Source organism: Oxyura jamaicensis, chromosome 10 (assembly GCF_011077185.1).
Source record: "Oxyura jamaicensis isolate SHBP4307 breed ruddy duck chromosome 10, BPBGC_Ojam_1.0, whole genome shotgun sequence".
NCBI lineage: Eukaryota > Metazoa > Chordata > Aves > Anseriformes > Anatidae > Oxyura > Oxyura jamaicensis.
In genome coordinates, this window is record NC_048902.1 from 10,987,375 (window position 1) to 11,014,364 (window position 26,990).

The 26,990-nt window shown below is 49.1% G+C and overlaps 1 protein-coding gene across 1 annotated transcript in view; it reads left to right on the forward strand.

Annotated features, from left to right (window-relative positions):
- The first annotated feature begins 692 nt into the window (after window positions 1–692).
- ALPK3 (alpha kinase 3) overlaps window positions 693–26,990 on the forward strand; it is a 33,970-nt gene continuing 7,672 nt past the window's right edge. Inside the window, 7 exon segments of the mRNA XM_035336057.1 lie at window positions 693–725; window positions 727–932; window positions 10,645–10,683; window positions 13,846–13,967; window positions 20,985–21,102; window positions 22,350–23,376; window positions 26,443–26,970. Of these exon segments, the coding sequence (XP_035191948.1) occupies window positions 693–725; window positions 727–932; window positions 10,645–10,683; window positions 13,846–13,967; window positions 20,985–21,102; window positions 22,350–23,376; window positions 26,443–26,970 (2,073 nt within the window).

Here is a 26,990-nt window from a genome sequence, read left to right on the forward strand (position 1 = left end):
TCCTGCAGGCTCCAGGCACACATGGGCAGAGCGCCGATGCACAGCGAAGCTGTTCCATCCGTCAGTCCCGCTTCGCAGAGATGCGGTGTCACCAGCGACGTGCCTGCGGCGCTCAGTACAACAGCTTGACAGGCAAGATGAAGGTGGAACAAGAGGAAATTCAATTCTATTATGGGTTATGTTTTCATCTGGTATTAAATCACTCTCACTAATCTTTTGTGACGTGTACCCACCTCTTACAGCCCTGTTTCACGCTGTCCTCTTCAGGGAGACCGAATAAATAGCAGCACCTCGGGAACCCAGGAGAAAAACAGCTGCCAAAGCGCGACACGCTCCTGGGACCGACACCAGGACATGACTGCAACGATCGCAGTGCATAACGCTGCCAGCCAAGGCACAGAGATCGTGCCTTTGAAGCAACAAGGAATTTAGCAGCCGATCCCGAGCTACCTTTGAGAAACCCCAAACCCCCGAACTGCCCAACGTGTTGCGGACAGGGAGGGAATTATGACTGAAAAACACTTGAACGTCGTGCGTTTCGGTCCCAAGGGGGGACGAGGAGCGGAGGGGTGGCAGGGCCAGGCCGCCTCACGCCGAGGGACCCGGGGCTGGCGGGGGGAGGCCCCGCAGGCCCGGGGCCGCGTCACGGCTCCGCCGCCCGACTGACAGCGGCATGTGCGGGGCGGCTATAAATGCCGCCCGTGATTGACAGGGCCGCCAGCGGCGGCGGCGGCGGGCAGGGGCAGCCGCAGCCCGGCCGCCGCCATGGGCTCGCCGCGCCGGGCCCTCGGCAACTCGTACGCGGGCAACGGGAGGCTGTCGCCGCCGCTTCGGCCGGGCAGCGTCGAGGGCGCGGAGGAGGCGGAAAGCGCGGCCTGGGCCTCCCGGCCCAACCGGCGCAGCTATCTGCTCAGCATCCGGCCCCAGAACAGGTGAGGGCGGGCGGGGGCGGCGAGCCGGGGGTGCCGCAGGGAGCTGAGGAGCTCTGCTGGCACCGGCCGGGGCCGTTCGTCCTGGCCTCGCTGCCACCCGAAGCCAGGGAGCACCCGGGGTGGCGACGGGGACGAGTGCGGTGTTGGTGGCAAGCCCGGGGCTGGCACCTCTCGTGTTTGCCCCCTAAGCGCTGGGCAGGGCGGTGCTGCCTACGGACAAACTTCCAAGGATGGTGGAGAACCAAAATGACTGAATAAAGAGACGCGGGAGCTGGGGAGGTGAAATCAAGCTGTGTTAAAAGGGAGGGCAGAAGGGCTGCCGCCAGCGCTGTACCAGGCACAGAAGGCCGGGCTGGTGTCCCGGGCAGCGGGCGGCCGTCCAGCCCGGAGCCAGGGCCGCACCTCGGGGCACGGCCGGGTGGTGAGCGGCTGGAGGCCGCTTGGCGCTCCTGAAGGCGAAGGCAGCGCACAGAACTGGGAGCGCCGTGTCTGCCTGCCCCTGGGGACCTTTCCAGGGTTAGAGCAGAGCAGCAGAGGCGAGCTGGATCGATGGGATGCGCTTGGGTTCGCAAAAGCGATGCGGTGTGTGTTGGCTGCAGGAGGGCTGGCTCCTCGCTTCCCTGGAGATGGGGCTGTATTTCTGTGGCTGTTGCTGGGGCAGGGATTGCCAGCATCGTGCATCTTTTTATAACAGGGCTGAGTCGCTTTCGTGCTGTGAAATCCTGACAGACACAAGTTTCTTTCTTCTTCTTCCCCCTTTTTTTTTCAAACCTTAGAATATTCGAGGTTAAACTTGGCTACAGGATACTGCCCTGCCCTTTCTGGCTTCATAGTAGTGAAACTGCTTGTGTTATCTACACCAGACTCCATGCAAGGGGCCCGCTGTGCGGGTGCCTTATCTTATTGCCAAAAAGGCATTTCTACTATGTAGATACGGGCTGAGCAGTGAGGAGAACTACATTCCTGGGTTAGAAATGGCCTCAGGCAGGAGGTCTGTGGTAGGAATGAGGCTTTGTTCTCAGGGGAGAAGGTATGATAAACATGTTGTTAACTCAGACTGGTTGAGGTTATTGAATGCACGGCAACATGCCAGTGAAGGCGAAGGTGTTGGTTACAGCATTAGCTGTTCAAAATAAAGCCTGTAAATTGCTTTGAATTTGCTATGAGTACTCTTCAACCCGTAAGCTCTTGAATTGAGTGTGCATCTTCTTTATTGACGATTTATAAATAATCCATTTCCAGCATGTCAGGGGTTGATGCCTCAAATAATCTGCGATTTGTGAAAATAAATACAGCACCAAAAGAGATGGAAACATGCTGCCTGGCAGTCAGATGTTAAAGCTGGGGTAATGCCTAAGTTAAGTTGCCTTAATTCAGTTCCTTTGTGCTTGTATTGTAGTGTGCAATCTAATTGCAGTCTGGCTGTGTACCCGAGCATCTTCAGTACCAAGACATACACGTGCAGCATTCACAACCAACCTGTGACCTCAGACCATGCTTAATGCAGCAAAGGAAATGTGTAATTGAGTCCAGTACCTCCATTCTACAGATTAAACATAGAGTCTTTAATAAGATGTTGAGGCCTTTTGATTGCCTAGAGCTTGATTCTCTATTCCCCCCCCACCGTCCCCCCAGTATGTTCAAATTGCAGCTTTAATCTGTTTAGCTGTAAGGGAGGGTTCAGCAGTCCTCAACTAATACTTCCAGTGTTCCCAGCTGGCTTCCCCAGATCCCAGAAATTTTGCTCGAGGCCACTGAGGAAGATGCAGAGTGATGTGCTGTGGGTGAGCCTGGCATCTCCTGGATGTGTTGACTGCTGCTCAAGCACAGCAGTTCTGCTCCATGACTGCAGTCCCCAGCCCTGAACACCTTGACCTTGCCATGCTAGCACTGTGTGTTGGCTGCACCCCTGTTTCCATATGTAGGAGCCTTATGCTTTTACAGAAAAAGTGGCACTGTACTGCAAAGATTAAATTGGCAGTGGATTCGTTTTCCACAAATTGTCCAATTCCTTTTTCAAACCATTCAAGTACTTGGTCATCAAAGCCTATGGCAAGGTAATTTCGTTTTGCCATTTAACTTCAGTGGCTGTCCCTTCTGGTGTAAGAAGCAGTGAATAGACATTTGCTAAATAGCAAAAGTGACCTTTCCCTGTATTTGTGACATCTTCCAGTTTCTCTAATGAATAGGGGAAGAGTAATATAAAAGTCTTGCCCCCTGCACAGCCTAGAGTATGTCTACAAGTGCAGAAGATTTGAGCCAGGCTGTGTGGAAACTTGCTGTGAAACTGCATCGCTGTCTGTGATGCAGGGCAAGGGTTTGAATGAAGTGGGGCTTTTTGTCCTGTAATTAAATAATGTATCATAACAATTCTGGAAAGTGAGTGAGTGGGAATGATGTAGCGAGGAGGCTTTCAGAAAGCAATTATGAATTTAATTAAATGCAGGAACATCTGGAGAGCTTGCCTGGGAGAACTTGAAAAGCAAGATGAGTGACATGCAGAACAGCAGATAACATTCAGCAGTTTTCTTTAATGCAGAATGTATTTGAATTTGGTGAGGTTGAAGGTGACAAGCATGGGACAAGTGATACAGACACAGAATTGCAGTGGGAGGCTGTTTTGGTGGTTGGAAAGCAAAAAATGGATACAATGATCCAAAGAAATTGTGTTTTTTTTCAGGCTTCTCTATTGCTGTCTCTGTATGTATTCGTAGAGTGCTTAGCTTGCCTGCTCTCATCACCAATTCCCAAAGGAAAAGACTAGAGAGAACAGTGACATGACAAAGGTACCAACAGATGAGGAAATCTTTGTGAAAAACTGAGGTTAGGAACCCTTACTTTGGGACAACTCATGAAAAAGTTTCACCAGCATACTTACATTAATGAGCCACGTAGAGAATAGTCTGGATGGTCTTAGTTGGCCTCCCCAAGCCCATAGTAGGAAAGAGATGTGTAAATTGAAGACTTCCTAGTTGGAATCTGGTACGTGCTTTTCCCATTTTATTAACGTAGAACTCGTTGGGGTGATTCCATAGAACTCAGAAGAACTGAGGTGTTGAGAATGCCTGTATATTCATGGGCTGTCTGAGCTGGAAGAGACCCACAAGGATCATTGAGTAACTCCTGGCTCCACACAGGACCACCCAAAAATCAGACCACATGTCTGAGTGTTGTCCAAATGCTTCTTGAACTCCAGCATACTCAATGCCTTGACCACTGCCCTGGGGAGCCTGTTCCAGTGCCTGACCACCCTCTCTGTGAAGAACCTCTTCCTGACACCCAGCCTGACCGTCCCCTGTCCCAGCTCCATGCCGTTCCCTCAGGTCCTGTCGCTGTCCCCAGAGAGCAGAGCTCAGCGCCTGCCCTTGCGCTCCCCTCGTGAGGAAGCTGCAGGCTGAACAAACCAAGTGACTTCAGCTTCTCCTTGTACATCTTGCCCTCCAGTCCCTCACCATCTTTGTTCCGCTCTCTTGGGCACTCTCTGATTTTGTGACATGGTTCTCAAGGTGAGGCCGCGCCAGCGCAGAGCAAGGAAATCACTGCCCTTGACCGAGCAGCAGTGCTGTGCCTCATGCACCCCATGGTAAAGAATATCCTCCCTTTATTAAAGAGGGTATCCAGGATATTTGCCTTTTGTGCACTTGAGAACTGGTCTTTAAGAGGAGTCTTTCCCTTTGAACAGACAGTTCAGAGACCATAAATTACTGACTCTCCTCTGTCTTCTTTTAACTTATCTGATAACGGACAATGAGGAGCAGCAGGTATGGTGACTTACCTTGCCCTCGCAGCCACCAAGTGGTTTTGTTTTTGTCGTTTTTTAAACTCTTATGTCTTAAAGCACTGGACTATAACTACTTTACAAAGTAAGAGAAAAAGCTGCCAGTCCTGTCCAGGATCTGCCTCAGCTGCATTCATGGGCCATAACTTCAAGGAGTCTCTGTTAGTGTCCTTTTTGTAAGAACTAGCTGACTTGGGAAGACATCTAGTGCGGAGAGAGACTTTTTTTTTTGTAAGAACTTAGGACAAAGGCTTCATTTGAGTGCTAGGCCAGCTCTTCTGTTGGAAACGATCAGTACCTCTCATCTAGTGCAGATGTCTGCTACTAGGTCTTGTTAAAGCATTGCCTCCTTGCTTAAATATCTTTCTGCTGTCATAGCTTTGTCATACGCAGATATTTATAGAGTATAGTGACATTCCCTCTGATCTCTTCTTGGACAGCCGTTTCTGGCTGTGGTGGCAGTTGAGTTTAAGAGAGTGCCTTGCCATCATTTTTCTGTGCACGCAGCTTTTCTGGCTAAGAACAGTTCCCTATCTTGTATCTCTTGCTTTGCACGTAACAGCTCTTTTCACTTTAACTTGTTATTACTCTAATAAAGGGAGCTGAAAATGCAGGGCTGCTGAGCTCCTGAAAAGCATGGTGAGTTTCTTAGTTTCAAGGAATTCCCTCTTCAGCAGCTGGGGCATCTGTAACTTCTTGTGAGACCTCACTCTTGGCAATGCTCTGCATAAATTCCTGATAGGAAACCAACTGTGGCCTCGGAGAGAATTTGGTGCATCTCTTGTCTAATGGAAGTGTCCCAAATTTTGAAGGAAGCTCATCCGATACTTGCTGAAAAGACAAAAATGAAGGCATTAATGGGCCGATCTCCAGTCTGTAGGCTCCTGAGGGTAGAGGCCTCTTTTTTCCTAGAGGTGCGACTGTATGTGCAGCCATGCCTGGTTTGAGTGGGCTCCTTGGCAGCTGTATGCTATGAATAATAATCCAAAGCTGTGTTTTCTTCAGTCCTTTCTAAGGTGTCCTGTCCTCATCTGCTAGAAAGTTAGGTAAGCTGGGTGTGGAGACTGATAAGGCGATAACCTAAGCTGAAGGATCAAGATGTGGAGCTGAACAGTGTCCGTCAGGAGCACTGCTCAAATTTAAAATATATCACAGGTATGAACGTCGCTCTTCTCCAGAAACCTTGTAAATGGAGACATTTCCCAGACCTGCAATCCCCTTTCACTGCGTAGAGGGGCTGCCTATCCTCCTTCAAAACAGAGGCAGATTCCAGGAGAAGACATTAAAATCTGCTCCATCCTTGCCATGTCTCAGCTAGGGGAGGAAGGGCTCGGATGAATGAGGCTATTATTTCACACTGTCTGTCTCTCACGTCTTATAGTATCAGCTGGTCTGAGAAGGAGGAGATAGAAGAGCTTTTTGTCCTTTCTTGTTTCTTGATGTCTTCTTGCTATTAGTTAATTTGGATAATAAAGGCAGTGATACTTTGGAGTTAAAATACACAGATCTGAAGCATCTCCTGAGTGTTACAGCGGTTGATACAGGAACATGTAACTCAATTTATTGTTTTCCACCTTCCCTGTTAATGAAATCTAGCTCTGAATTGTAACATTCCAGTCCATGTTCATTTGTCTCGGAGTAAATTACTTGCAGAAAAATACCATATTTCTCCCGCTCTAACATCGATTTGTTCTGTGACCTTGACAAGTAAAGACTCAATACATCCATTTTCCAGTCTGTAAAATAACAACGTGTCTTGTACAACTCCACAGCTCTCACAGCTAGTTTATCACAAGATAGCTGATAATTCCTGCCACAGTATATGAAACACAAACACACTTTTTCCGTGTGTGCATGAAGTGCTTGATAAGAAGCGGGACACATGGCAGGAAAGAAGCCTTAAGCATAGCCACATGTACATGAAAGCTTCATTGTTGTCTTTCAGAAATCAAAAATGCTTGGCTACTGACAGCTGAGAAAATGCTCAGAGTGGCTTGTGTTTGTCTCAAGTAGTATTAACCTTGGAGGCAGAGAAGTTCATGTGAAATCTTATCCTTAGGAGACTGCATGTGCAAAACATGCCCAATAATATCACGGGGCAGAGTGGCAGTGGGAGGGAGCATCTGCACAGGACTGTCAGGGCAGTCCCTCCATCCTGGGGGTGTTCTGCCCCGTTCTCCGCGGGTTCTTCTGCAGAGATTTCTGCAATGCTATTTCCTTCAACACGTAACTCGGAGGTCTTGGGCTTGCTGTCGTTGATGCATTTCTCTGTTTACGTGTTGCACTGGACAGCTAGTGCAGCTCGACCTTCGTGCTGGGGAAGAGCACTGAAATGTATTAACGACTGTTGCAGATCGAGCCCGTGTCCGTGTGAGGATGGAGCTACTGCAAGGCATATTGCAGCGTCTCATGAGCTCCTGTTGACTTCCATGTGAGGACCTGAGCTGGAAGGAGAATGCTTTCTTCACCCCCAGAGAAAGAAATAGAGAAATGAGGATTTTGTGCAGTGACTGTATGAGAGGAATTAGAAAAGATACTGGATTTAAAGTCTGTTTTTAAAGCAATTAACTTATCCTTCCCAGTGGGGTGATGTACCAGGCTAGGCCATCAATTTGAGCAATATTTTTAGTGATTAGAAAGTGAGCGGTGTTGACAGTTCTACCTCCTGCCCTTGCAGCAGGACTGAAATTTGGCAAGTGCATGAAAAATGGGGGAGACTGTCTTCATTTCTGAAGGAAATTACAATCAGGTGAAGGGCTAAAACCTATATGAGGATGACAAATGTCCAAAGAAGTTTGAAAGCATCTGATGAAAGGGAATTTAAGAAGAGCTGAGGCTGAGCAGCGGGGTGTAATTCTCATGGGCTAGTGCAATAACCAATAGGTTAATAACCAAACCTGTACTTTCGGGGCTAGCTTTTCCCAAGCTGTCCCTTACTTCATAGATGAGATGCCTGCAGAGACTTTCCTCCCACCAGTGTTGGGCATGCATGGAGCAGACCTCTCCAACCTAAGCATCCAGAGCCCCCTTTCTCCAGTGGAGAGAAACCAGCGCCTTTAGACCTTGATTCATCTGCTTTAGACTCAGGATAAGCTAAGCTGCTGCCTTCATCCTCCATCCCTCAAGCTTGCTCAGAGGAGACACATCCGCTGTAGCTGCATTTAATTAGCAGAATTCTGCACTGTGTACACTAACAAGTCTCTGGAGAGCTGAGGATATACGGACAGCCCAATCCCAAGGCATATCAAGCTGGGCGTGCTGGGGCATCTGTCGTGCCTTGCACAGGAGTCCCGCATTTCCAAGTTAATGGGTTTGGTTTAGACTCTTATGTAGTTATGCTGGTGCGGCTCTGTGTGGGTATGCTGTAAACTTAATTAAAATGAAGTGAAACGCCAGCTGCCTGCAGGCAGGGCTGTTGTAGCTGGAGCTTTTAGAATTTGATCTTACTCTCTCTGGGCTTAAATCTCTAGTCTGTTAAAAAAAGAAAAATTTGCTTAGTTCCTTGGCGTATTGAGGTTAAACTTCAGTTAATGCCTGTGCTCTTAATGGTGGCGTCTTTCTTTTTTTTGATAGTATCAGGGCTCCTCAAGAGACCATCCGTCCAATATTTAGCATAACGTTTCAGGACATGCAGTGAATAAAGCCTGGGCTGTGTGCTGTACGCTGGGAATTGAAAGTGCTGACGGTGTTCACTGCTTGATCACGTACGTGAGCAGAAGGGGGTTGTGTCACAGGCACCCTTCGTTCTGACTCTTGCCTTTTGAATGATTTGCTTTACGCTGGAGACAAGACACCTCCTCATTTGTCTTGTGCAAGAAAGCATGACTGAAACACTGCTTCTGCTTTGGTTGGACTCTCCAGCAGGCAGTTTAGGATCTTTCCTCCTAGCTCCTCAAGCAATGCCTGTGTCCTTCATATTTCTGGAGGCCAAAAGGAGATACCCCTTTTAGTGGGTATGCAAAATGTTTTTGGGTTCCTTTACTGCTGGAAAGCAGCTCAAAGAGGAAATGGAGCTCTCCTGAAGCGTTGGGCTGGGTAGGAGCGGTGAAGGCAAAGCGACGTGCTGGTCAGTAAGGCAGGTAATGCCAGGGCATGCCTTGCAGTGCTGGAAAGGGCTTGGAGCCCAAGGGGACGCCCCAGGTGCTGGGGCTCAGCTGGAAGAGCCAAAGGCTGAATGAAGTTCCTTGGACTTCCTCCACAGACCGACCCACTGCATGCAAGATGGATCAGGCAGCTGATCGTTGACCTGTTTTGGTTAGTGTTTGGTGCTTTTCCAGCCAGATAGCTCCTGATCCACTCATCCGCTGGTGGCATGAACAGCCGTATTGGCACTGGGAAGGGATCAGGATCATGCGGCTGGGGGTGGAGAGGGTGAAGCTGCTGCTGAAAGGGCAAGTGCCACCCGTGTTTGTTGGGTTAGAGCCGCTCCTGAGTGGCTGCCTGAAACTTCTTCCATCTGATCTGTCCTTGCTCCCCAGATCTGAGCAAAAGGAGTCAGTGAGCTCTTAAGAAGGCTGTTTTTCTTCTAGTAAAAGTCTCTATACATGCAATTAAAGTGCAGGGCCTTTAAGCTGAACTACTTTTTTAGTTGTTATTTGCATGGAAGTTCTTCATCCACAGGTGGAAGTGCTGCAGGGTTGGTAGTAGCAGTTCTCAGAGGCCCTCTGTAGTCATTTTTAGGACAGGACTCCGAGTTCTGCTGACTTCTGTGCAATTGGGACTTGTGCAGAGCCCAGATGTGGTAATTTGGGTAGGAGACCTGGAGGTGTTCACCTTCTGTAGCTCTTCATGCTGTCCATTGTAGCACCATCGCAAAGCACAGCAGTCTGGGTGTTCAGTAGTGCTCCACAGTGTCCCAGGCTGGTAAGGTCTGATGCATCTGCATGTACCAGTGTGGGAATGTGATGCCATACTGCCCAAAGGGCATGTCCACACTCCAGTCACCTCTGAGGCCATGTGGCAAGGTTGTAGTAGACACAATGATCGTATATTTCAGTGTGATTAAGTCAGTGAGCTTGCGTGCTGCAGACTGGCTGGTACCTAGTTTTAGACTTCTGATTCTTACGTAGATGAGGTCAGGGCACAGTCTGATGAACCCCTCCTGGCTGCTGCGGGTCTGTGCTGAGTTGATTTCCTACAGCCCACAAGGGCTGCTGCTGCCACCAAATGACAGTGTGAGTGTTTGGCTGCAGATGTGAGCCCCTGAAGACACTCCTCTGGGAGAGCTGGTGGCTGTTGGTAAGTAACACACCTGGGTGTCTCTTGTGTAGGGTTTGGTGTTGGATTTTGTTCCCCGAAACGGATGATTTTATACAATGTTCCTGCAAAGAAAACAAAACCTGTAGATTCCTGAAAAGTCTGCATTTTATTTTATTTATTTATTTGCTGTTGTTGGTTTGTTGTTGGTTTTTTTTTTGGCCAGCCTTTGGTGATTTGGCTGACAAACCAGAAAGCAGTGTATAGTGACCGGAGCATTTTCAGCTTCTCCAAAACTCTGGTACCTCTGTCCTTGGAAGCACAGAGGTGACCAGCTCAGGCCACCTGCTTGCGGGCAGACAAGTGGGTTTGCAGCAGGCTGGACTCTGGAGGGCCATTTAACTGAATATCTCCTGGGTGGAGTTGCCTGCTTCGAGCACAGTGCTGCAGATGGTGCATGGAAGGCTCAGGTGCTGCTTCTTGGAAACCTACTTGTATAAATGTCCTTACACTTATTCTCTGCAGTTAATGAATGTTTCATTTTTACAGCCTTTGATTTCAATTTACAATGTGGCTTGCTCGTCCTGGCAGTCAGCCTGAGTAAGGCAGCTGTACCTTCTTTTAATAGGAACTATGACCTGTGCAAAACAACTCACATTAATACGTCTCTGTAACGGTTTATTTTAGCTCCTTTCCATGCTTTTTTATCTAATGGTTTTTATGCTGTTTTTTGCTTAGCTTATCAAGCAGCAGATTCTCTCTCTCCAGTTTAGGAAGGTAAAACTACATTGCATTAAACTTCTCTGACCAAACACTTTGCTGAATCTGGCTGCACACGATTAATCTGTAATGCTTTAGTACTAATTAAAGAGAGCCCTGGAGTGGTCTAACAGTCTTATTCTGCATGAATGCATCCCTAATACTTGCCTGAACTGCAGACAGCAAAGTGAATGTTCGCTGTAATTCCTGTGGTAAGGTGCAAGAAATATTCACATTCCCTAGCCAAAAGATGGGTGTACAGTTTGTTCACCTACTTCTTGATATTAAAGTGAGACTTCCATACAGAGACATTAAAAATTAGATGTTCCTGCCCTGACACTTTCAAAGAAGGAATTTTCTTCTTCCCCCATCACCCTCTGCCTTATCATGAGGATCCTTTTTCATTTGGACTCTGCCATGAAACGCACTTGTACAGCTGGACTTTGGCAAAAGAGCACATCTGGAAGTCAGGGGGCATTCCTGGTTTGCTGCAGAAGCAGGTAGAGGATTGACTGTGGGTGGAAAGGCTCCAGAACACCCCTGTAGCTGTGGGATTGTTAACCAAAAGGTCAGGAAAAGAAAATTGTGATGAAGAAGAAAACACCTCTCAGATCTTGTTTTCCTGCAGACTACTTTTGTATGGAAATCCCTCTTTAATGTAAAAAGGCTACTGAATTGCTGGTGTCCTGTTCCTAGTCTACAGGCTTTTTCTGCAGCAAAGATGCCGCTTCAGGAAGGCTCGGAGGAAGAGTGGCTGCTGCCTTGTATCAGATTTCTTGAATGCTCTGAATTACTGGTTTAGAAAGCAATTTGAATTGGACAAGTCTCGTTGCAGCTGGAATGAGTCAGCTGAGAGCCCCACAGTGCTGCAGTCTCTAAAATCTGCCTGTGACTAATACAATGGTTTCTTTGAAAGATTAAAGAGACTTTCCAGGGCTCTCTGCCAAGTGAGCATTGGGCAAGTCACGTCTGATTCATCTGCTGTGCCTGTGGAGTCCCCAGCTTCTGGTGATGCTGCTTTCCTAGAGCATTCAGTAGCCTTTGCTGTATTTCTCCTGACTCTGGGATTTGCACTGAAAGGACCAGGCTTACTCGCAGTGCTGCAGTGGTACTGGGATTAAACTTGGTCCTGAGCGTGTCACTATGTGTGTGCACATCACCTTTTATTTTTTAAGATGCTGATCCTGTTGCTCTCTTGCTGGGGTATGAAATGGTCGTTGGTGCTTGGGACATTCTAACTTCACTATGTGGATCTAAAAGGCATTTACTGGTCTAGGGATAGGGATCCTTAATGAAAAGGCCATCAAACCCCAACAGTAACTGCCTTGGCACTGGATTTTCTGCCTTGCTCTTTGGAAATGGGAATTACTTTTCTCCTGGGTTTGGGGTATGGAAAGGTTTCTCTGCTTTGGCATCCACAGCCCTTTTGCTGCCACGTGGTTGGGTAGAATTGCTTGCCAGGACCAGTCCTTGGGGACCATTGATTTCTGCGGAAAGGACTCCCAGCTGTGGCATTGGCTTTCTACCCTCGGTCCCACAAGTGTGTTTGGATATAGCCAATGCTCATAACTCTTGCTTAATAGATGAGGCAAGTTTGCAACAGCCCTAGCTGCTGCCCCCTTCCCTTCCCCCTGCCCAACACAAAGCGCCTGGAAGCTGGGTGAGGCTCTCGTGGCACACCAGCTGTTTGCTGCTCGGGGATTCATCTCCCTGCATCTCAGAAACTGATGCTGGTAGGAAGCCAGAGTGAAAATTGCAGCAGTGCAACCTCCAGGTAAGTTTTCTGGATGGATGAAACAAGCAGTTGCTGTGGCTGGAGCTCTCCTGGCACCTTCAGCCATGCGTGCAGCTCATTCCATGCTGCAGTGCCTGTCAGCGCACCTGCCCTTGCTGGGTTCATGCTAAGTGTGGATTTTGTTTTCTCCTGAAGCACACTGCTTCCTCAGCAGGTAGAGCATGAGTAGCAACAGTGCCAGCATCCTGCCTGCGAGCTGGGGGCTGCTTGCGAGGCTGGGGTCTTCCTCATGGAGCCCTCACTACGTGCTGAGAGCCCTTCTGCTCGTGGTGGAGCTGTGTCAGGAATGATCTGGGGGTTTGTTCAACCTCTTGCATGTCTTTAGAAGCTGATCATTTGTTTAAGGATTGTGTCTTCCACTGCTGAAAATGATGTAAGTAGAACTGCTGGGTACCAGTTACGTTGCAATACGTGCTGTTTCTCCTAAGGTCCTGGTGCTTGAGAACTTGGGGTCCTCTCTTCCAGTGTAAACATGCAGTGTGTTAATTGCAGAGGAGGAAAGAAGTTCTTCCCTTCCAAGAGAGCCAGATTACTATCCAAATGAAAATCCAAGTTGGAATTAAATTCTTTCCCTTTTTTTAAGGAAGTCCAAATCTTCTGGAGCCTCTCTTGGTGACGCTCCAACAGGGTTGGCTGTAGGAATACGTTGATTTAGTGCCACCCCCCAAATAGTATTTAAGTGACTAGAGAATCTATGATTCATTTTCATGAGCTTCACAGGCGGTTATTATTACAGACGGCTATTTGGATGGTTCTGGCTACTTGGTTGTCCCAGCCTGAACTTTGGGGTCAGTGCATGGACTCACGGAGTACGTAGCATGAGTGCCTACCTGCAGCAGCAGGTGTCAGCTTTGGATATAATTCCTGAGCTCAGAAGGATGCAAGCCAGGTTCAAGTGCCACATGTTCAGGGCCACGTTCAATTCACACTTGGCCTGAAACTGCAATGTAAAATCTTCACAAATGAAATAAAATCCCAGTAAAGAGCACAACGCTTGAAACGCTGATAGTGCAGTATCAGGATTGTGAAGCTAACTTTGTTAGTGTCTTAGTTTGAGCCTGCTGGCTGATCAAAGAAATGCTCAAGTGTAATCCAGAACTAAAATGATTCTTGACATTCATTACCCTGATAGCTTCATGTACAAAGGGGTTGTCTCCCAAATGACACTTTAAATTGACAGAATCATCTTAGGAGTGAAAAAACAGTCAAATACCATGCCTCTTGACTTGACTTTTAAAAAGCCTACTGTAGGAATGATGGGAGGGAAGGAGGGCATTTATAGCAAGAACACAGCACAGACATATTTCTGAGATGAGATAGGAAGGGGACCCTTTGATTTCTTTCTAGTACTTTGATCTCTAAGAAATGCTTCTTGAATCTTCCAGGAGCACCTTCTGCGCAATCATTTCTCAGCTGACGGAGGAAACCCAGCCACTATTTGAAACCACTATCAAATCCCGTTCTGTGTCCGAGGACTCTGATGCTAAATTCACGTGCATAGTGACAGGTAACAGTGTCTTCAGTGAGTAACCTGGTCCTGCCTCACTTGCTGGACTTGTGCTAGTTAAACTCTAGAGCAAGTGATAACAAGGCAGCACATAACAAGCCCAATGTTGTCAGGCTGCCAAGTAAAGATTCAGCAATTGCATGATGACTTCAGCTTTAATTTAAGGGGGGAAGGTGGGGAAACACTTGAGATTGTAAAGAAGCAAAGGCATACCCTGACATCGCAAGCAGAGCAGATTAAAGACCAGAAGATGGAATATGATGATTACTTCTTGGGCCACTGACATTTTATCGCCCTAATCTCTGCTTCTTTCCTAATCCTGGAGTCCATAATTTAGGAATGTGCAGTTCTAAAGACTAAATCTGTTATACTGGAGCCAACTTCGGCTCTGGTTGCTGGCTGTAAATTTGCATCAGCAACAAACATGTTTATCTGTCAATGTCTGAAATAAAGACCAGTTTCTACCCAGTGAGCTAAAATCTAACCCTGAGCAGGAATGGTTTAGGCCAATAAGAGGGGAAAAGGGGGAGACTGAAAAAAGAGGGTATTATGGTGATGGGGCATGGCAACGCACTGGTATAAAGGCACGCAACTCCTTTACTGCTGAGCTTTTGTCTTTTAAACATAGAGATGCTAAAACCTCTTTTTTTTCTGTAGTATTTATCTGTTCATGACGCTGGTCCTTCCTGGTATTGCATATGTTACTTATTCAGACAGGTTACTCAGTGAGAGAACAAGCTTGCAAGTTCTGGAAGGAGGTTATCTTCAGTGAGCCTCTTAGTCACAAGTACCACAACTTGTTTAAGATTTAGGGCATCTCGTTTGCCATTATAAAGATGCTGTAAATAAGCTGTATACAAAGAAGAGCATACTGAAGCACTTTTCTGAAAGATGCCTGCTTTGAATTCTTGGCTCTCCTCATATGATACACTTGTTTTACAGGTCTGACTTTCTGAACTTGCAAGGCTACAACTGGTATATTTACTTAATTAATGCTTAACTTCAGCAGACCACTTCCTGCTTCTGTGGTAAAACCGGGCTGCTAGGGATGCCTCCAAGCCATGCCCTTCAGTGCTTCATTAGAAGGGCTTTCCGACTGAAGTTATTTAAAAGGAGAAGCTTTACATCTTGTGCAGTGGCATGTAACTCTCCATTTTGCAAGCCAAGAGTATCACAGGTCAAAAGCTGAGTGATGTTTGGATGCGTTATGAAATCCTGAGTAATAGCAGATACAGTCCTCTCCTCCTCCTTGCCTGAAAGTGGGGAGGTGTGCGAACCCAGGGCATGCCTGCTTCCTGCAGGGACATGCAATAGCACTGCTTTACTTTTCAGGATTTCTTGTCCCTTTCAAAATGCCCAGGCTAGTCCGGGCTTAAGTCTCCACCAGCTGCATTTTGGGTGGACAGTTGCCTCTAACAAGCCTTGTCTCTTCTGAAGTCCAGATGATACCTTCAGCTCCATGTGGGCCCTGCCAAGGTGAGAGGTGCATGTGTGTAGCTGAGCTCTCATTCGGTTCTAGTTATACTGGAAGTCAGCTGTCAGGGTAGGAAGTGCACCGTGCATTTGAGGCCAACAATCTGGGTGTGATTTTAGGAGGAGAGGGGAGAGATACTTTGGTCAGCCTTCTAAAGGCCACATCCATATGCTTTCCAGCATCTCTCCTGGAATAGCTGGAGAAACCCTTCACTGTGCAGGAGACATGCTGCCAAGGAATGACTGCACCTGCTTGTACCAAATGGCAGTACATCTACAGGCAGATGTGGTCTTTCTCCTGTCTATAGCCTTTCCTGTGGTCTGCCCTTGCTCTCTGTGGGCAGGAGGCTGCCTTCCTGCTTTGGCTGACCTGCTGGTGCTGTGTAACACAACCTGACGTGTTACACCAAGTTGAAAACTTGACCTGATACTTGTCTCACTTCCTAATAAAGTGAAGGAAAGCATCAAACGAACATCTTCCGCATGTAACCTATTGCAATATTTTTACACCTAGTGAATTGGACTGGGGAGCATCTTTATGCATTTAAATGAAGAGACGCCCTTCCCAAGTTAGGACTTTTCACAGAATAGCCCTTAAGCAGCTTGGGCCACCTGTTCCACTTTGAATGTCTTGCATGTGGGCTGTTCATCTTGGGATCTCTTTGGGACAGAGGGGCATGCGTTGGAAATCAAACTCCCGTTGTAAAGTCTAATGAGTAGTTCAGATATCTCCCCTGCCATGATGTTTACATTCAACAGGGAGATACTACAGGGAGAAAGGAAGTGGCGATTGCATCCCTGGCCAGTGACCAGTGTGGAAACAGCTCAGTCCCCCTGCTGTGGCTGGAGTCCAGGGACACTTTGGTTCATAGCCTTACAGGAAGCAAAGGGCAGACTGTCAGCTGCTCCCGTTGTGACTCTCAAGCCCCATACACAGATACATGACCTACAATAACATCTTAATATTTTTTGCTGCTTCTCAACTGATAACGAGTTCCAGGGCAGTCCCACATCTGCGAATACCAGAGACTTGCTGATCACGTCCTAGGAAGGCAGTGTTTGAAGAATCAACCTCCAAATTTGCTGGGAGCTGCAAGCAAGAAAATAAGTCTGAGGCAGACTTTTTGATGCTCTTGGGTGGTCACACAACCCCTCCTTTCCTCCTGCTGTCTGGTTCTCCAGCACTGTTCTGCCTGCTACCAGAGCATCTAATAAGTCTGACTTGATTGTTTTGGGTCAAATCATGCATCAGTTATGACATATTCTCATTTTTTTAGACAAAATGAGTTCAGCCTTTATTCTCTGAGAATAAAGGGAACAGCAACGCTTCCTTTTGTGGTGTGATTTCTTACAGAGCAGAGCGCACTCTGCTTCTCTGCACCAAGTGGTTCCCTTGGTGGGTCTGGCTGGGCTTCAAGACCTCAGGGGTCTCATCCTGCAGATCCTTTCCTATCAGGAGCCATTGGGCTCTTCTCTTTAGAGAGCACCCTTTACTGAAGGTAGTGCTACAAGGATTTTACAACTCTTCAGTTATACTCCGTATAAGGAAGGGCGATGGGTGCTGATGAAGTGTAGGGGCTTGGATGAGGGGGGCTGGGTCTGTAACTGCTTGTTAGGGAGCGAGGCAGGGACTGCCTCCAGCCAAGGCCGTTACGTCAGTACCAGGGAGTGCCAGCTTACAGGCAGTGCTGTTCACTTGCAGCACCATTTCAGCCTTCCTTTAGCAGGTTCAACCCCTCTGACCTCGCTGCCCAAATCCATGGCTCAGGAGCTCATTCCCATGACGTGTTCTGTGGGTCAGTGCTGTGCTGAACAAGTACCTGGCCTGGTAATTCTCCCACGCTCTGCAGACACTAGATCAACGCTGGCATCTGCGCTGAGGCACTTGTGCAGGGTGGCCCATCCCCGGAGGGGCTGGGAACAAAGCAAAGTGCCCAGAATCAGCATGGTTTCAGCCCAGAGCTATGGGGAGGAAAGTGCCCTGCCTGCAGCCTGGGGAGGAGGGCTGGAGGTGGGGCGAGCAGGCAGTGCCGTGGATGAGGGATGTAACGAGCATCAAGGATTTCAACTTGCTGCATCTGGGGGAGCCCTCCTAGGGAAACGTCTGTCTCATGAGAGTAAAGTGCTTGGATCAAGAATGCGTGGAGAGACATGGGGGCTGTGAAGAGGGGTGAATGGGTGGGTCTGGGGAAGGGGCAGGTGATGAGCAGAGGTGGGAGATGCAAAGCCTGGGTGTGGGATAGCCAGCAAGAGGGAAGAATGGGGAGCAAGTGGCTCTCGCAGGCCAGGGGCATGGAGAGGTGCTTCTCTTGGTGAGCGTCTGTCCCCCTGTCAGCATTACTGGAAGTCTCCTAGCCTTGGGAGGTGATGGGGATCTTTAAATTCATGAAGCCAGGAAGGACCAGATCTTACTGTGACTTTTCCTCTGCAAACTGCCTGAAGCCCCCAGATAGCTTGTGTGGAGCAGAAACAGAAAACCAAGATTATGTGCAATTGTTTCCAAACTCTTTTCACCTTCCCAGCTTTCAGAAGCTTAACTTCCCCCTCCTCTGCCCTGTAAAATAATAGTAAAAATTGCTTTAAACATACTCTCTGAGTGATTTTGGATGGCTGATCCAAGAGCTGTTCTGGGTAAGGTCACAAAAGCTTTGAAGGCTTCCCAGACTTTAACAGCTTCAGGAAAAAGGAGTATTTGATCTAAACTTGGCAATTTCTCCATGAAAAATCCCTGCTTAGAAGGTCTTCCAGGCCGTGCAGTGCAGTGCCTGGCTGTCACGCTGCAGCAATGCCACCGGAAGACACACTTCCCAAAAGCTTCTGCTGGTCCTGAAGACACCCAGGGAACGCAGCGGGAGCCTGCCCTCCTCCCCAGGAATGTGTGGCACCTTTCTGTCTGTAAATGCGGGCGCTCGCTGGTGAACGCAGCAGAGCAGCTGCTGGCAAATCCCTCTGAGCACCAGCTGCAGGGGGGCTGCGAGAGGGACAGGCTTGGGGAGGGAGAGTGCCTGGTTTGTGAATGGCTGCCCTGTCGTGAAATGGGCCGTTTGCAGCCGCCGCTGCGCCGTGGGTGGATGCTGCAGCTGCCGGCATGACCAGTGGTGCAAAGCACCTACTGGGGGCAAAGCCTACCCTGAATTTATTAGCTTGTCAGACTGAAGATGGATGCCTGTGCCTGCAATGCCAGCAGCAGCTCCCCTCCCCAGGCAGGATTAAGCTCCCCGGCGTGCCCATCTCACCATCCCCTGCTCGACTCCTGTTACAGCCCCTGGGGAGGGACGGTGGCAGTCGCAGGCAGGCAGCCGGGCTCTGCTGTTCCCAAATGCTGGGAACTGGGCTGCGTGTGGGGTTGGGAACCCTTTCAGCCGGCGGGTTTCCAACCGGTGCTTGCCTGCAGCTCCATTTTGCTGCCAGCTGGGGTGTTCAGCGGGGGCTGGTCCCTCACTTTGTGGGCTGGCACGGCAGTAGCTCCTGGTGGGGAGCAGGTAGCCTTGTGTATACAAGTGCAATGAGCCAGAGAGAGTTCAGGCTTAACAGAAGGAAAAGCCTTTCATCGCGGCACTGTGCAGCTATAGAAATTACAGTTCTTTCCGGCAGATGTCAGCTGGGAATGGGAATCAGATGCAGAGGCCACGGGGGGACATCACAGGACTTCTTGGAAATGATATGCTTGCAGTTCCCAGAATGAAGTGCTGTGGTGGCTGTTCACACAATATTAGGAAAATCTACCTGCCAGCTAGCTGTGCTAATAGCCATGGGGGCCCCCTGAAAGTCTGTGCAAGACAGCCCTTGGGAAGGGTAGGATTGCCTCGGATGAAGTGTGAGCTGTGTACGAAAACTATTTTGTTCCTTGTTCCTGGAACAGAAAGGAAAGAAACCACCATGGGCTCATTCAGTCCATGGCCCTGCTGCCAAGTGTAGTCAGTAGCTAATATTTATGGAAAATAAAAGCAGCAGGGTCAATCCATGGTGATTCCTTTGCTAGGATACTCTTGTGGCTTCCTGCGGTTGGCAGTTTAGGGTTCATTCACTTCAGCCACACGTACATGAGGGTCTAGGGGAGAGCTTTGGAAGGGCTTTGGGGAGAGGGTCCTGACTTGGCTCCCTGCAGAAGAGGAGGGAGCACTCACCAGCACTAACCAAATGAAAACGAGAGCTGCTGATGGCAGAATGGACGGTGGATGAGGCAGTGAAGGATGTGAGAGATATCAGGGCAGCAAGGGTGGAAAGGGATGCCAGAGGCAGTGCAGGGTGAGAGATCTCAGTGAGGAAGGGAAGAGAACAGAGTAAAATCTGGGCTGTGGGAATGACTGGGTCACGGGGATGGCTGTTGTTCTCATCCGATAGCAGAGCTGGAAAGGAAAACTCGTCTGAGAGTATTTCCCCAGCCTTGTTCTGGTCAGAGCCAGATGAGTCCTTGGAAAGGCCAGAAGACAGTGGAGAGCCCTGATGAGCGAGGGGATGGGAACAGGGAGTGTGCTGCAAAGCGGATGGTGGGGAAAACAAATGATAAATGGGGAGGAGATTTGGTACGTCCTGATTTAGATCTGTCTGTTCAAAGGCATTTTGAATCAGCCAACACCAGAGCCAATTCATGCTGATGAGTCTTCGCTCCCGCTTTTTGCTCCTGCTACGGGACCTTCTTTATGGGAACAGACCTAAGCTGGGCTCAGCCATTGCTGCAGGTTCATGGCTCTTCTGGCTGGTGTGAACAGGAGGCTCCTCACCCTGGAGATAAAAAAGGTCTTGGCCAGCCCTGAAATCTGTGGCTAGCCATTGGGAAGTGTCCAGGAATGAATGGTGGCCGCTTGCTCAAGCAGTTTTCCCCTGAAAAATGTGCTGCTCCTATTCCGAGCTAGCGCTGCGGTGGGTGGGAGGTGATGGCTGTGGCCAGCTCTGGTCTGTGTGTGCTGATCCACCACCACTGAGTGTGGCAGGGAAGGTGGCTGAGCGCCCAGCTCGCTGGCCAGCCAGTCACACACGTCATGATGTCATTCTACGGAAAAGGCAGGTGACATCTGTTGTCAAGTGACATTTGTAGGACACCGAGCTGGCTGTGATGCAATCAAGGTTGCTTCTGTTCAATGGAAACTTTTGGATCAGTTTACAGGCTGTGACACTTCGCAAAATGTTGAGGGCTTCATGGAGGGACAAATGCCTGTTTTCTAACCTTAGCCTTAATCTCATCAAAACATGCCTCTTCCCCTGAAAGTGAGAGTGCGCTCACCTTCTGCTCCCAGCCAGTGTTACAGGAGATGGCCATGTGATTCACTCTCCTCTGCTCAGGAATGAAGTGTTGGGATTTTTTTCTCAAAAATAGACCTATTCCTAGGAGTGATAAAAGACTTGGATAAGCCCATCTGTTTTCCACTCACAATACTTTTTCTGCTGTGTGATTTAAAGAATGCGATGAGCCCAGAATAACACATATCCTGTTCTGCCAGTGCGCTTTGTTTTGCTGATGATTCCTTGTCCCTGCAAGAGCAGACTTGCTGTGCAGCTGGTTGCAGTGTTCCTCATGCTGATGTCCATCTGTCTCCTCCGCAGGGTACCCGCAGCCAGAGGTGACCTGGTACAAGGATGATGAAGAGATGGACCGCTACTGCGGCTTACCTAAGTATGAGATTTTCTGCCATGGAAATCGCCACACCCTGCAGCTGTACAAGTGAGTAAGGAAGCTGGAGAGTAGTTGGATTTGCTGGTGGGAGCATGTTTTCGTGACTTGGAGAAGCTGGCTGTCAGCAGTGATCCCCCCAGTGCCAGTGCTCCCCGTTGCAGTGTTCCCAGCCAGCCCTTCCCAGTCAGCTCTTCACTCTGATGACTCCCAGATCACATCAGGATGAGATCCGTTACTGCATCCAGGGTCAGCAGCCATGCTGGAAGCAAGAGGAAGGTCGGGAGAAATTCCTCTCCCTGGAGCCTTCCAGTGCTGTAACAGTGTGTGCTGTTGCTGCAAGAGACGGGAGTAGAGTGTCAGGACTAACCCCAGGTGAGCGAAGGGAAAGCACTGGCTACATCCAGGATGATGATGATGGTTCAGGGATAGGCAGGATAAGGATGGAAGCAGTTCATACAAGTGTCCTGAGCAAGGACAAAAGAGGGAAAAGGGCTGTAGCCCTGCCCCAGGAGGGCCTTTCCTAGCTTCCACTGAGAGGTCAGGGAAGGGAAGGGCTGCTTTGGCACTGTACTGAAAGAGTCAAGGGCCTCCTTTATTCAGCCCAGGCTACCAGCTTCCTTTAACTTTAGACAAGGACTGTGTTTCTGGAGAGCCAGGGACATCAAGTCCTCAGCAAGCAGAGACCTGTTGCAGCTTGAGTCCTGGATTTGGGATGTCAGACAGAGAGACCTGTATTGCTGATAGTCCTGTGATCCTTGTGATTCCAGTGTGGGCTTTTCTGCCGCTCCAGGTTTCCACGTGGCTCAGTTCTTGCAGGAGCGGGGAGCTCCGTGGGCCAGGAGTTCCAGGGGATGAAGGCAGAGGTGTGCGTGTACTTGTGCCTGCGATGTCAGGTGGGAAGGCAGCAGGATAGAGGAAGAGCAGGAATGTAAGAAGAAAAGTTAGTCTGTGAAAAGCTGAGAGGAGAAGATCTTGTGGAAGAATGTGGCTGAGAACAGTCAGAAAGCGTGGGACTGGCCGTTCCTCCTTCATCTCAGCCCTCTGTTATCAGTCACAGCCCAAAGGGAACTGGGCACTGGTTTACATCCAGGTTGCTTATCTGTTAGTGCTGAGAGCAGGCAGGGCCTGGGGGTGGAGGCCAGCCCCAAGCCTCCAGACTTACCGCAGGCGCCTTGGGCCAACATCTGCATCTTCTGGCCCCTCTATGGCAAAAAGTGGGAGAGGGCACGTGTGTGTACGCAGCTGTAGTGCTTGGGGAGGACGGGCAGGTCTCATGCAGAGCTTTTGGTTTCCAGGTGCCGAGAGGAAGATGCAGGCATTTACCAGGCCTCAGCTAGAAATACCAAAGGCATCGTGTCCTGCTCAGGTGTGCTGGAAGTGGGAACCATGACGGAGTTCAAAATCCATCAGAAGTGGTTTGCCAAAATTAAGAGAAAAGCTGAAGAAAAACTGCGAGAGATAGAACAGAGCAAGAAACGAGGGAAAGAGAATGTGGAGGTGGAGAATGTGCAGGGAATGAGCCCCGATCGGCTCCAGAGAAAGCGGAGGCTGGCCAGGGATCTGAATCTCCGGTCAGGAGCCTCTCTATGGGAGAAAGAGGATGCAGCAAAAGTGCATGTCGGTGATTCTCAGTCCAGATTCCACGAGGCTGAGTTGAAGGAACAGTCAGTAAACACGATGACTGGCTTACCAAACAAACTGGTAGCACCTTTGAAAGCAGAGGTGACCACCAATGGAGATGCATGTTTGGAAACTGCAGAAGAGAATGGGAATGGCTTTCTCGCGTACATCTACGAGACAGTGGAAGACCTAGTGGCTAAGCCAATGGCCAAAGACTCTGCAGCTAAAAAGAAAAAGAAAGTGGAGGATGCTCCAGCAGCAAAGCAGGAAGTTTCAAAGCGAGAGGAAAGTGGGAGAGACAGGACAAAACCCTCAGCAAATCCAAGGTTTGCCCCTCCCGTTCCCTTACGCAGGAACGCACATCTGAGGGTGGCAAGTGATCAAGAAGCGGAAAATATTCCAAAGATCAAAGAGTCTGGGAAAGCTGTAAACCAGGACGCTAAAATTAATGGTGATGTGCACTTCTCTTTGAAAGAGATGTATTTTGATAATCAAGTGAAAGCAGCAGCAGAGAAGGAGGAGGCAGGAGCCAAGGAAGAGGCTGTGAAAGAGGCTGCCCTGCAGCCCGCGGGTGTCAGCAGGCAGACGGAGGGTGCTTCATCATCCCTAGAGGTGTCAAAGGCAGGACCTGCGCCACCTGAGGGAAGGAAGAGCCAGCACACAGCACAGAAGTCAGAGGGACATAAAGCCGTCGGTCCAGAGGTAACTAGAACAGATCTCAGCCAACGTGGCTGTGGTGCAGCACCAGCCCTGGGAAGCTGTGTGCACCCCAAGGGAGCTGCTGCTGCAGCTTCGCAGGTCTCCTCCAGCAAAAACACCCAGGAAACTGTCTGGGCTTTCTGTGCCTAAGTGGCAGAGCTTCCAGCTGAGCACCCCATCTCCGAATAAATGTCAGACGAGGTGGCGAGGAGAGATGTACGTCAGGCCCTGCGGCTGGACAGCTGGTCGGCGAGCGGCCCGGGGCGTGCTGCGAGCTCTCCGGTTTAATCGGCAGCCTGACCTCATGCAGAATGCTTCCAAATCAGTTAAGCAGGGAGCTGTGAATGGCTATTTATAGCTGGGGGTGGATGCCTTGTGTGTACGTGAGACTGATGACATCTGTTCAGTTTAGCAATTGAGCCTGAGCTTCAGCCGGTGTTTAATGAGCCCCCCATGCAAATGAGCGCAGCGTGCCAGGTATGCCACGTGAGCTGTGCCGGGCAGGGCGTTGAATTTTGTTTACAGTGCAACATGTATACAGTAGATCTGGGCTATTTTTTGGCTCTCCCCTGTTGGAAAAACTCTCTTGCAAGGCTCATTGTGGTGGCCATGCAGAGCCAGAGCACCGCACCTGCTCCTGACCCTCACTACATCTTTTAGTCAACTTCTATTTTTGTCACTTAACCACTTAACCTGAAGCATTTTCCATGAAAATATTAGACTGGAGGCTACCAGTTTTTTGTTTGTTTGTTTTGTGTTCATTTTTAAATTTGATGAAGCCTTCTGTGGTAAAGGGTTCTCTGAGTCCAATTGGCAGATGCCGTCAAGATCTGGCATTTGAGCAAGGGTGGGTGCACACTCTCAGTACAGGCCAAGGCTATCGGACGATGACTCCGGGGGTAGCACGTCTCCCTCAGTGGGTAATGCAATACGTCTGGATGTGGGGACATCCATGATACAGAAAGTGGGACTGCGAGCTGCTCTAGTAAAAAAAAATCCTTTCTTTCTCTTCTAGATTTCTTTAACCATAGATAGGAGCGCTCTTTATTCCCAGAAATACGCTGCTTTATGCAGTGAATTGAGTGTCTGGGTCCTGGACTCAAAGCAGTGAAGCCCACTTTAACCCGTCAGCATCACCTATTGCTGCATTAATTATTGCTCTGTGTGTAAGCCCATGGAAAAGCAATTCTTTTTCTCTCCTGCATTATTCTGCCCCTTGCTCTTAAGGAGGGTGGAACTTTGTGTATGGCAGCCGGGATGTCACCCCTCAGCTTCTGACAATACATCAAGGTATTTTCCTCTTCAAAAACCCACTCACAGAGGAAACCTGTAACTTGACAGCTCCTGTGCTTTTTGAGCAGACAAAAAGCTTTTGATTTGAATTTGAATGCTTCAGCTAGTTAGTGTTGCTGGGGGAAGTACTGAGGCTTTTGTGTGACCAAATAAGCCATTTTAAAACCCTTTGAAGCTGACTCCAAGTGTGTTTGAGAATATTTATGCTCTCCAGGACAAAGATTGCTTTTTATTTTATTTTTTGATTCTTTCCTGCAAGCCAGACAGGGCCTTAGCAGTGTTTTCCTGGTCTTGGGACCTATCTGGTCCTTGTGCTCAGGACTTCTCTTTAAGCTGGATTTATCTGTAGCAGAACTTTATAAAACGCCAGCCACTAGCCAGGCTCACGCCTGGTTACATCCACACGCACAAGGGCAGAGCTAAAATGGGGTTTGAATGAAAATCACCCTTGCAGTAGTTCTTGTATAATTTTGAAAACGGTGTTTTTATCGTATTTCTTTTACATGCCCCTAGTTTAGGTGTTTCACAGTTACTTTAGGAGAGGTTCTTTTCTAAAAAGCCCCCAGAAAGCTCTTCTGAATGAGTTTTAGTTCCTGTGCCCCCAAGCCCCAACTCCTCTTCAGCCAAAGAGATGCCTCCCTTGGCAGCACTGTGGCATAGAGCTCGCTCTGAGCGTCCATCTGTAAACCTTGTTTTCCCCAAGCTTCCTCTGTGTGCCGTGGTCCTTCACACTCTTTGCAGCTGAACAGATGGATGGGGGCTGTGCAGTGACCATCCCCATCCCTTTCTGTGCCACTGTGTACCAAAAACTGCAGTCCTAAGTATGACGTGGCACAACCCTCTTTACCCATGAAACTCGTTTTGGAGGCTTAAAACTCCTTCAGGAGAAAAACTTGAGCAGCAAATCCTCTGGGATGTTCTGCCTGCAGCCCCTCTTGTATAGGGGAAGGGGAAGCTGTTGTGTGGCTGCCCCGTTCCCATGCAGTTGTCCTGATGCTGCTAGCTGAGCACCAAACAGGCACAGCATGTATCGGTGGTATTGCTACCTCCCCTGAACCTTATCCTACAGAAGCAGGTAGTGTCCCTTGGCTGGAAGATTTCACCAGATCTCCTCAGGAAAAAGCTCAGCCATCGCAGTCGGCAGCTTGCTGAAATGTCTGCTAGTGTGCAGCTGCAGTCGGAAACATTTGAGCTTCCCGAATGTCAAAGAAACAGGATGGTCAAATAGCACAGATAACGTCAGGGTGTACAATTTCGCTATAAATCATGTAGGCAGCCTCATCCAGATACTGTGTGACATGCCAATCGCCCCATCTCAGAGTGGAGATTGCAGACATAGTGTCAGGGGAGTACTGACTCTTAAAAAAGAGCATGAATTTTATACAAGGTCTTAGCAGTGGCTGTTGAAAACAGGAAAGCATTGCTCCTTGGAAAAGGGCTGTGTTGGAGGAGCTTGTATTTAAAGCCACTGAGTGTCTTAGAGAAGGAAATCTCCTGCCTCTTGGTTGTACTGCTGCGTATTGAAAGGCGGCAGAGTTGGAGCTGACAATGAAAAACCACTTCGTGCAGTGTGGCAGGGTGCTGTGGGACTCACTACCCTGGGATGATGGCGAAGCAGCAAGGCCATGGATGTGTATCAGCAATACCAGGTTTGCACAGTTAAGATTCAGGATTCAAGCAGAGGCTGGGCAGTGCTGCATGGTACGGATGGACCATAAGCACCACTGAGCAGACCCAGACAGTGAAATAATGTTTCCCATTTTCTTCTTTGAATAGGTTGCAGGAGCAGTGGGACGGTCTGCTAGTGACCTAAAACATCCAGTGTCTGGCCCAACAGTAGATCCCGGTCAGCAAGCCAGCAAGGTAGAGGAGCCCAAGAAGGAGACTCCGGTTTGCCGGGAGCCCAGGGGGTCTGGAAAAAGGATGAACCCCAGACTGAGGCCTCAGGAGCCACCAAAGCCACCACCACCAGACCACACACAGCCCAACAAGGAGCATCCTCCCTCTAGGAAACAGTCAGAAGGACATTCCCATACTCTTGAGGGCAGAGAGACCCAGCAAGGACTGTCAAATCAAGGTGTCAAGAGCCAAGGAAATAAAGAGCCATTGCCAAAGAAACTGAGTCCTCCAGAGCCTGGAGAAAATACTCCTGAGCAAAATGCACATCAGACAATGGTGAAGGATGGGAAGAGCAAAGAGGCAGGCTTAGAGCCATCCGGGAGTGAGCCCTGTGCAGAGGCAAGAGGGAGCAGTGTAGCAGAGTCATTATCCCCTGTGGTGGGAGGGACACATCTGGGGCTTCAGGTGACTGAAACACCAGCTCC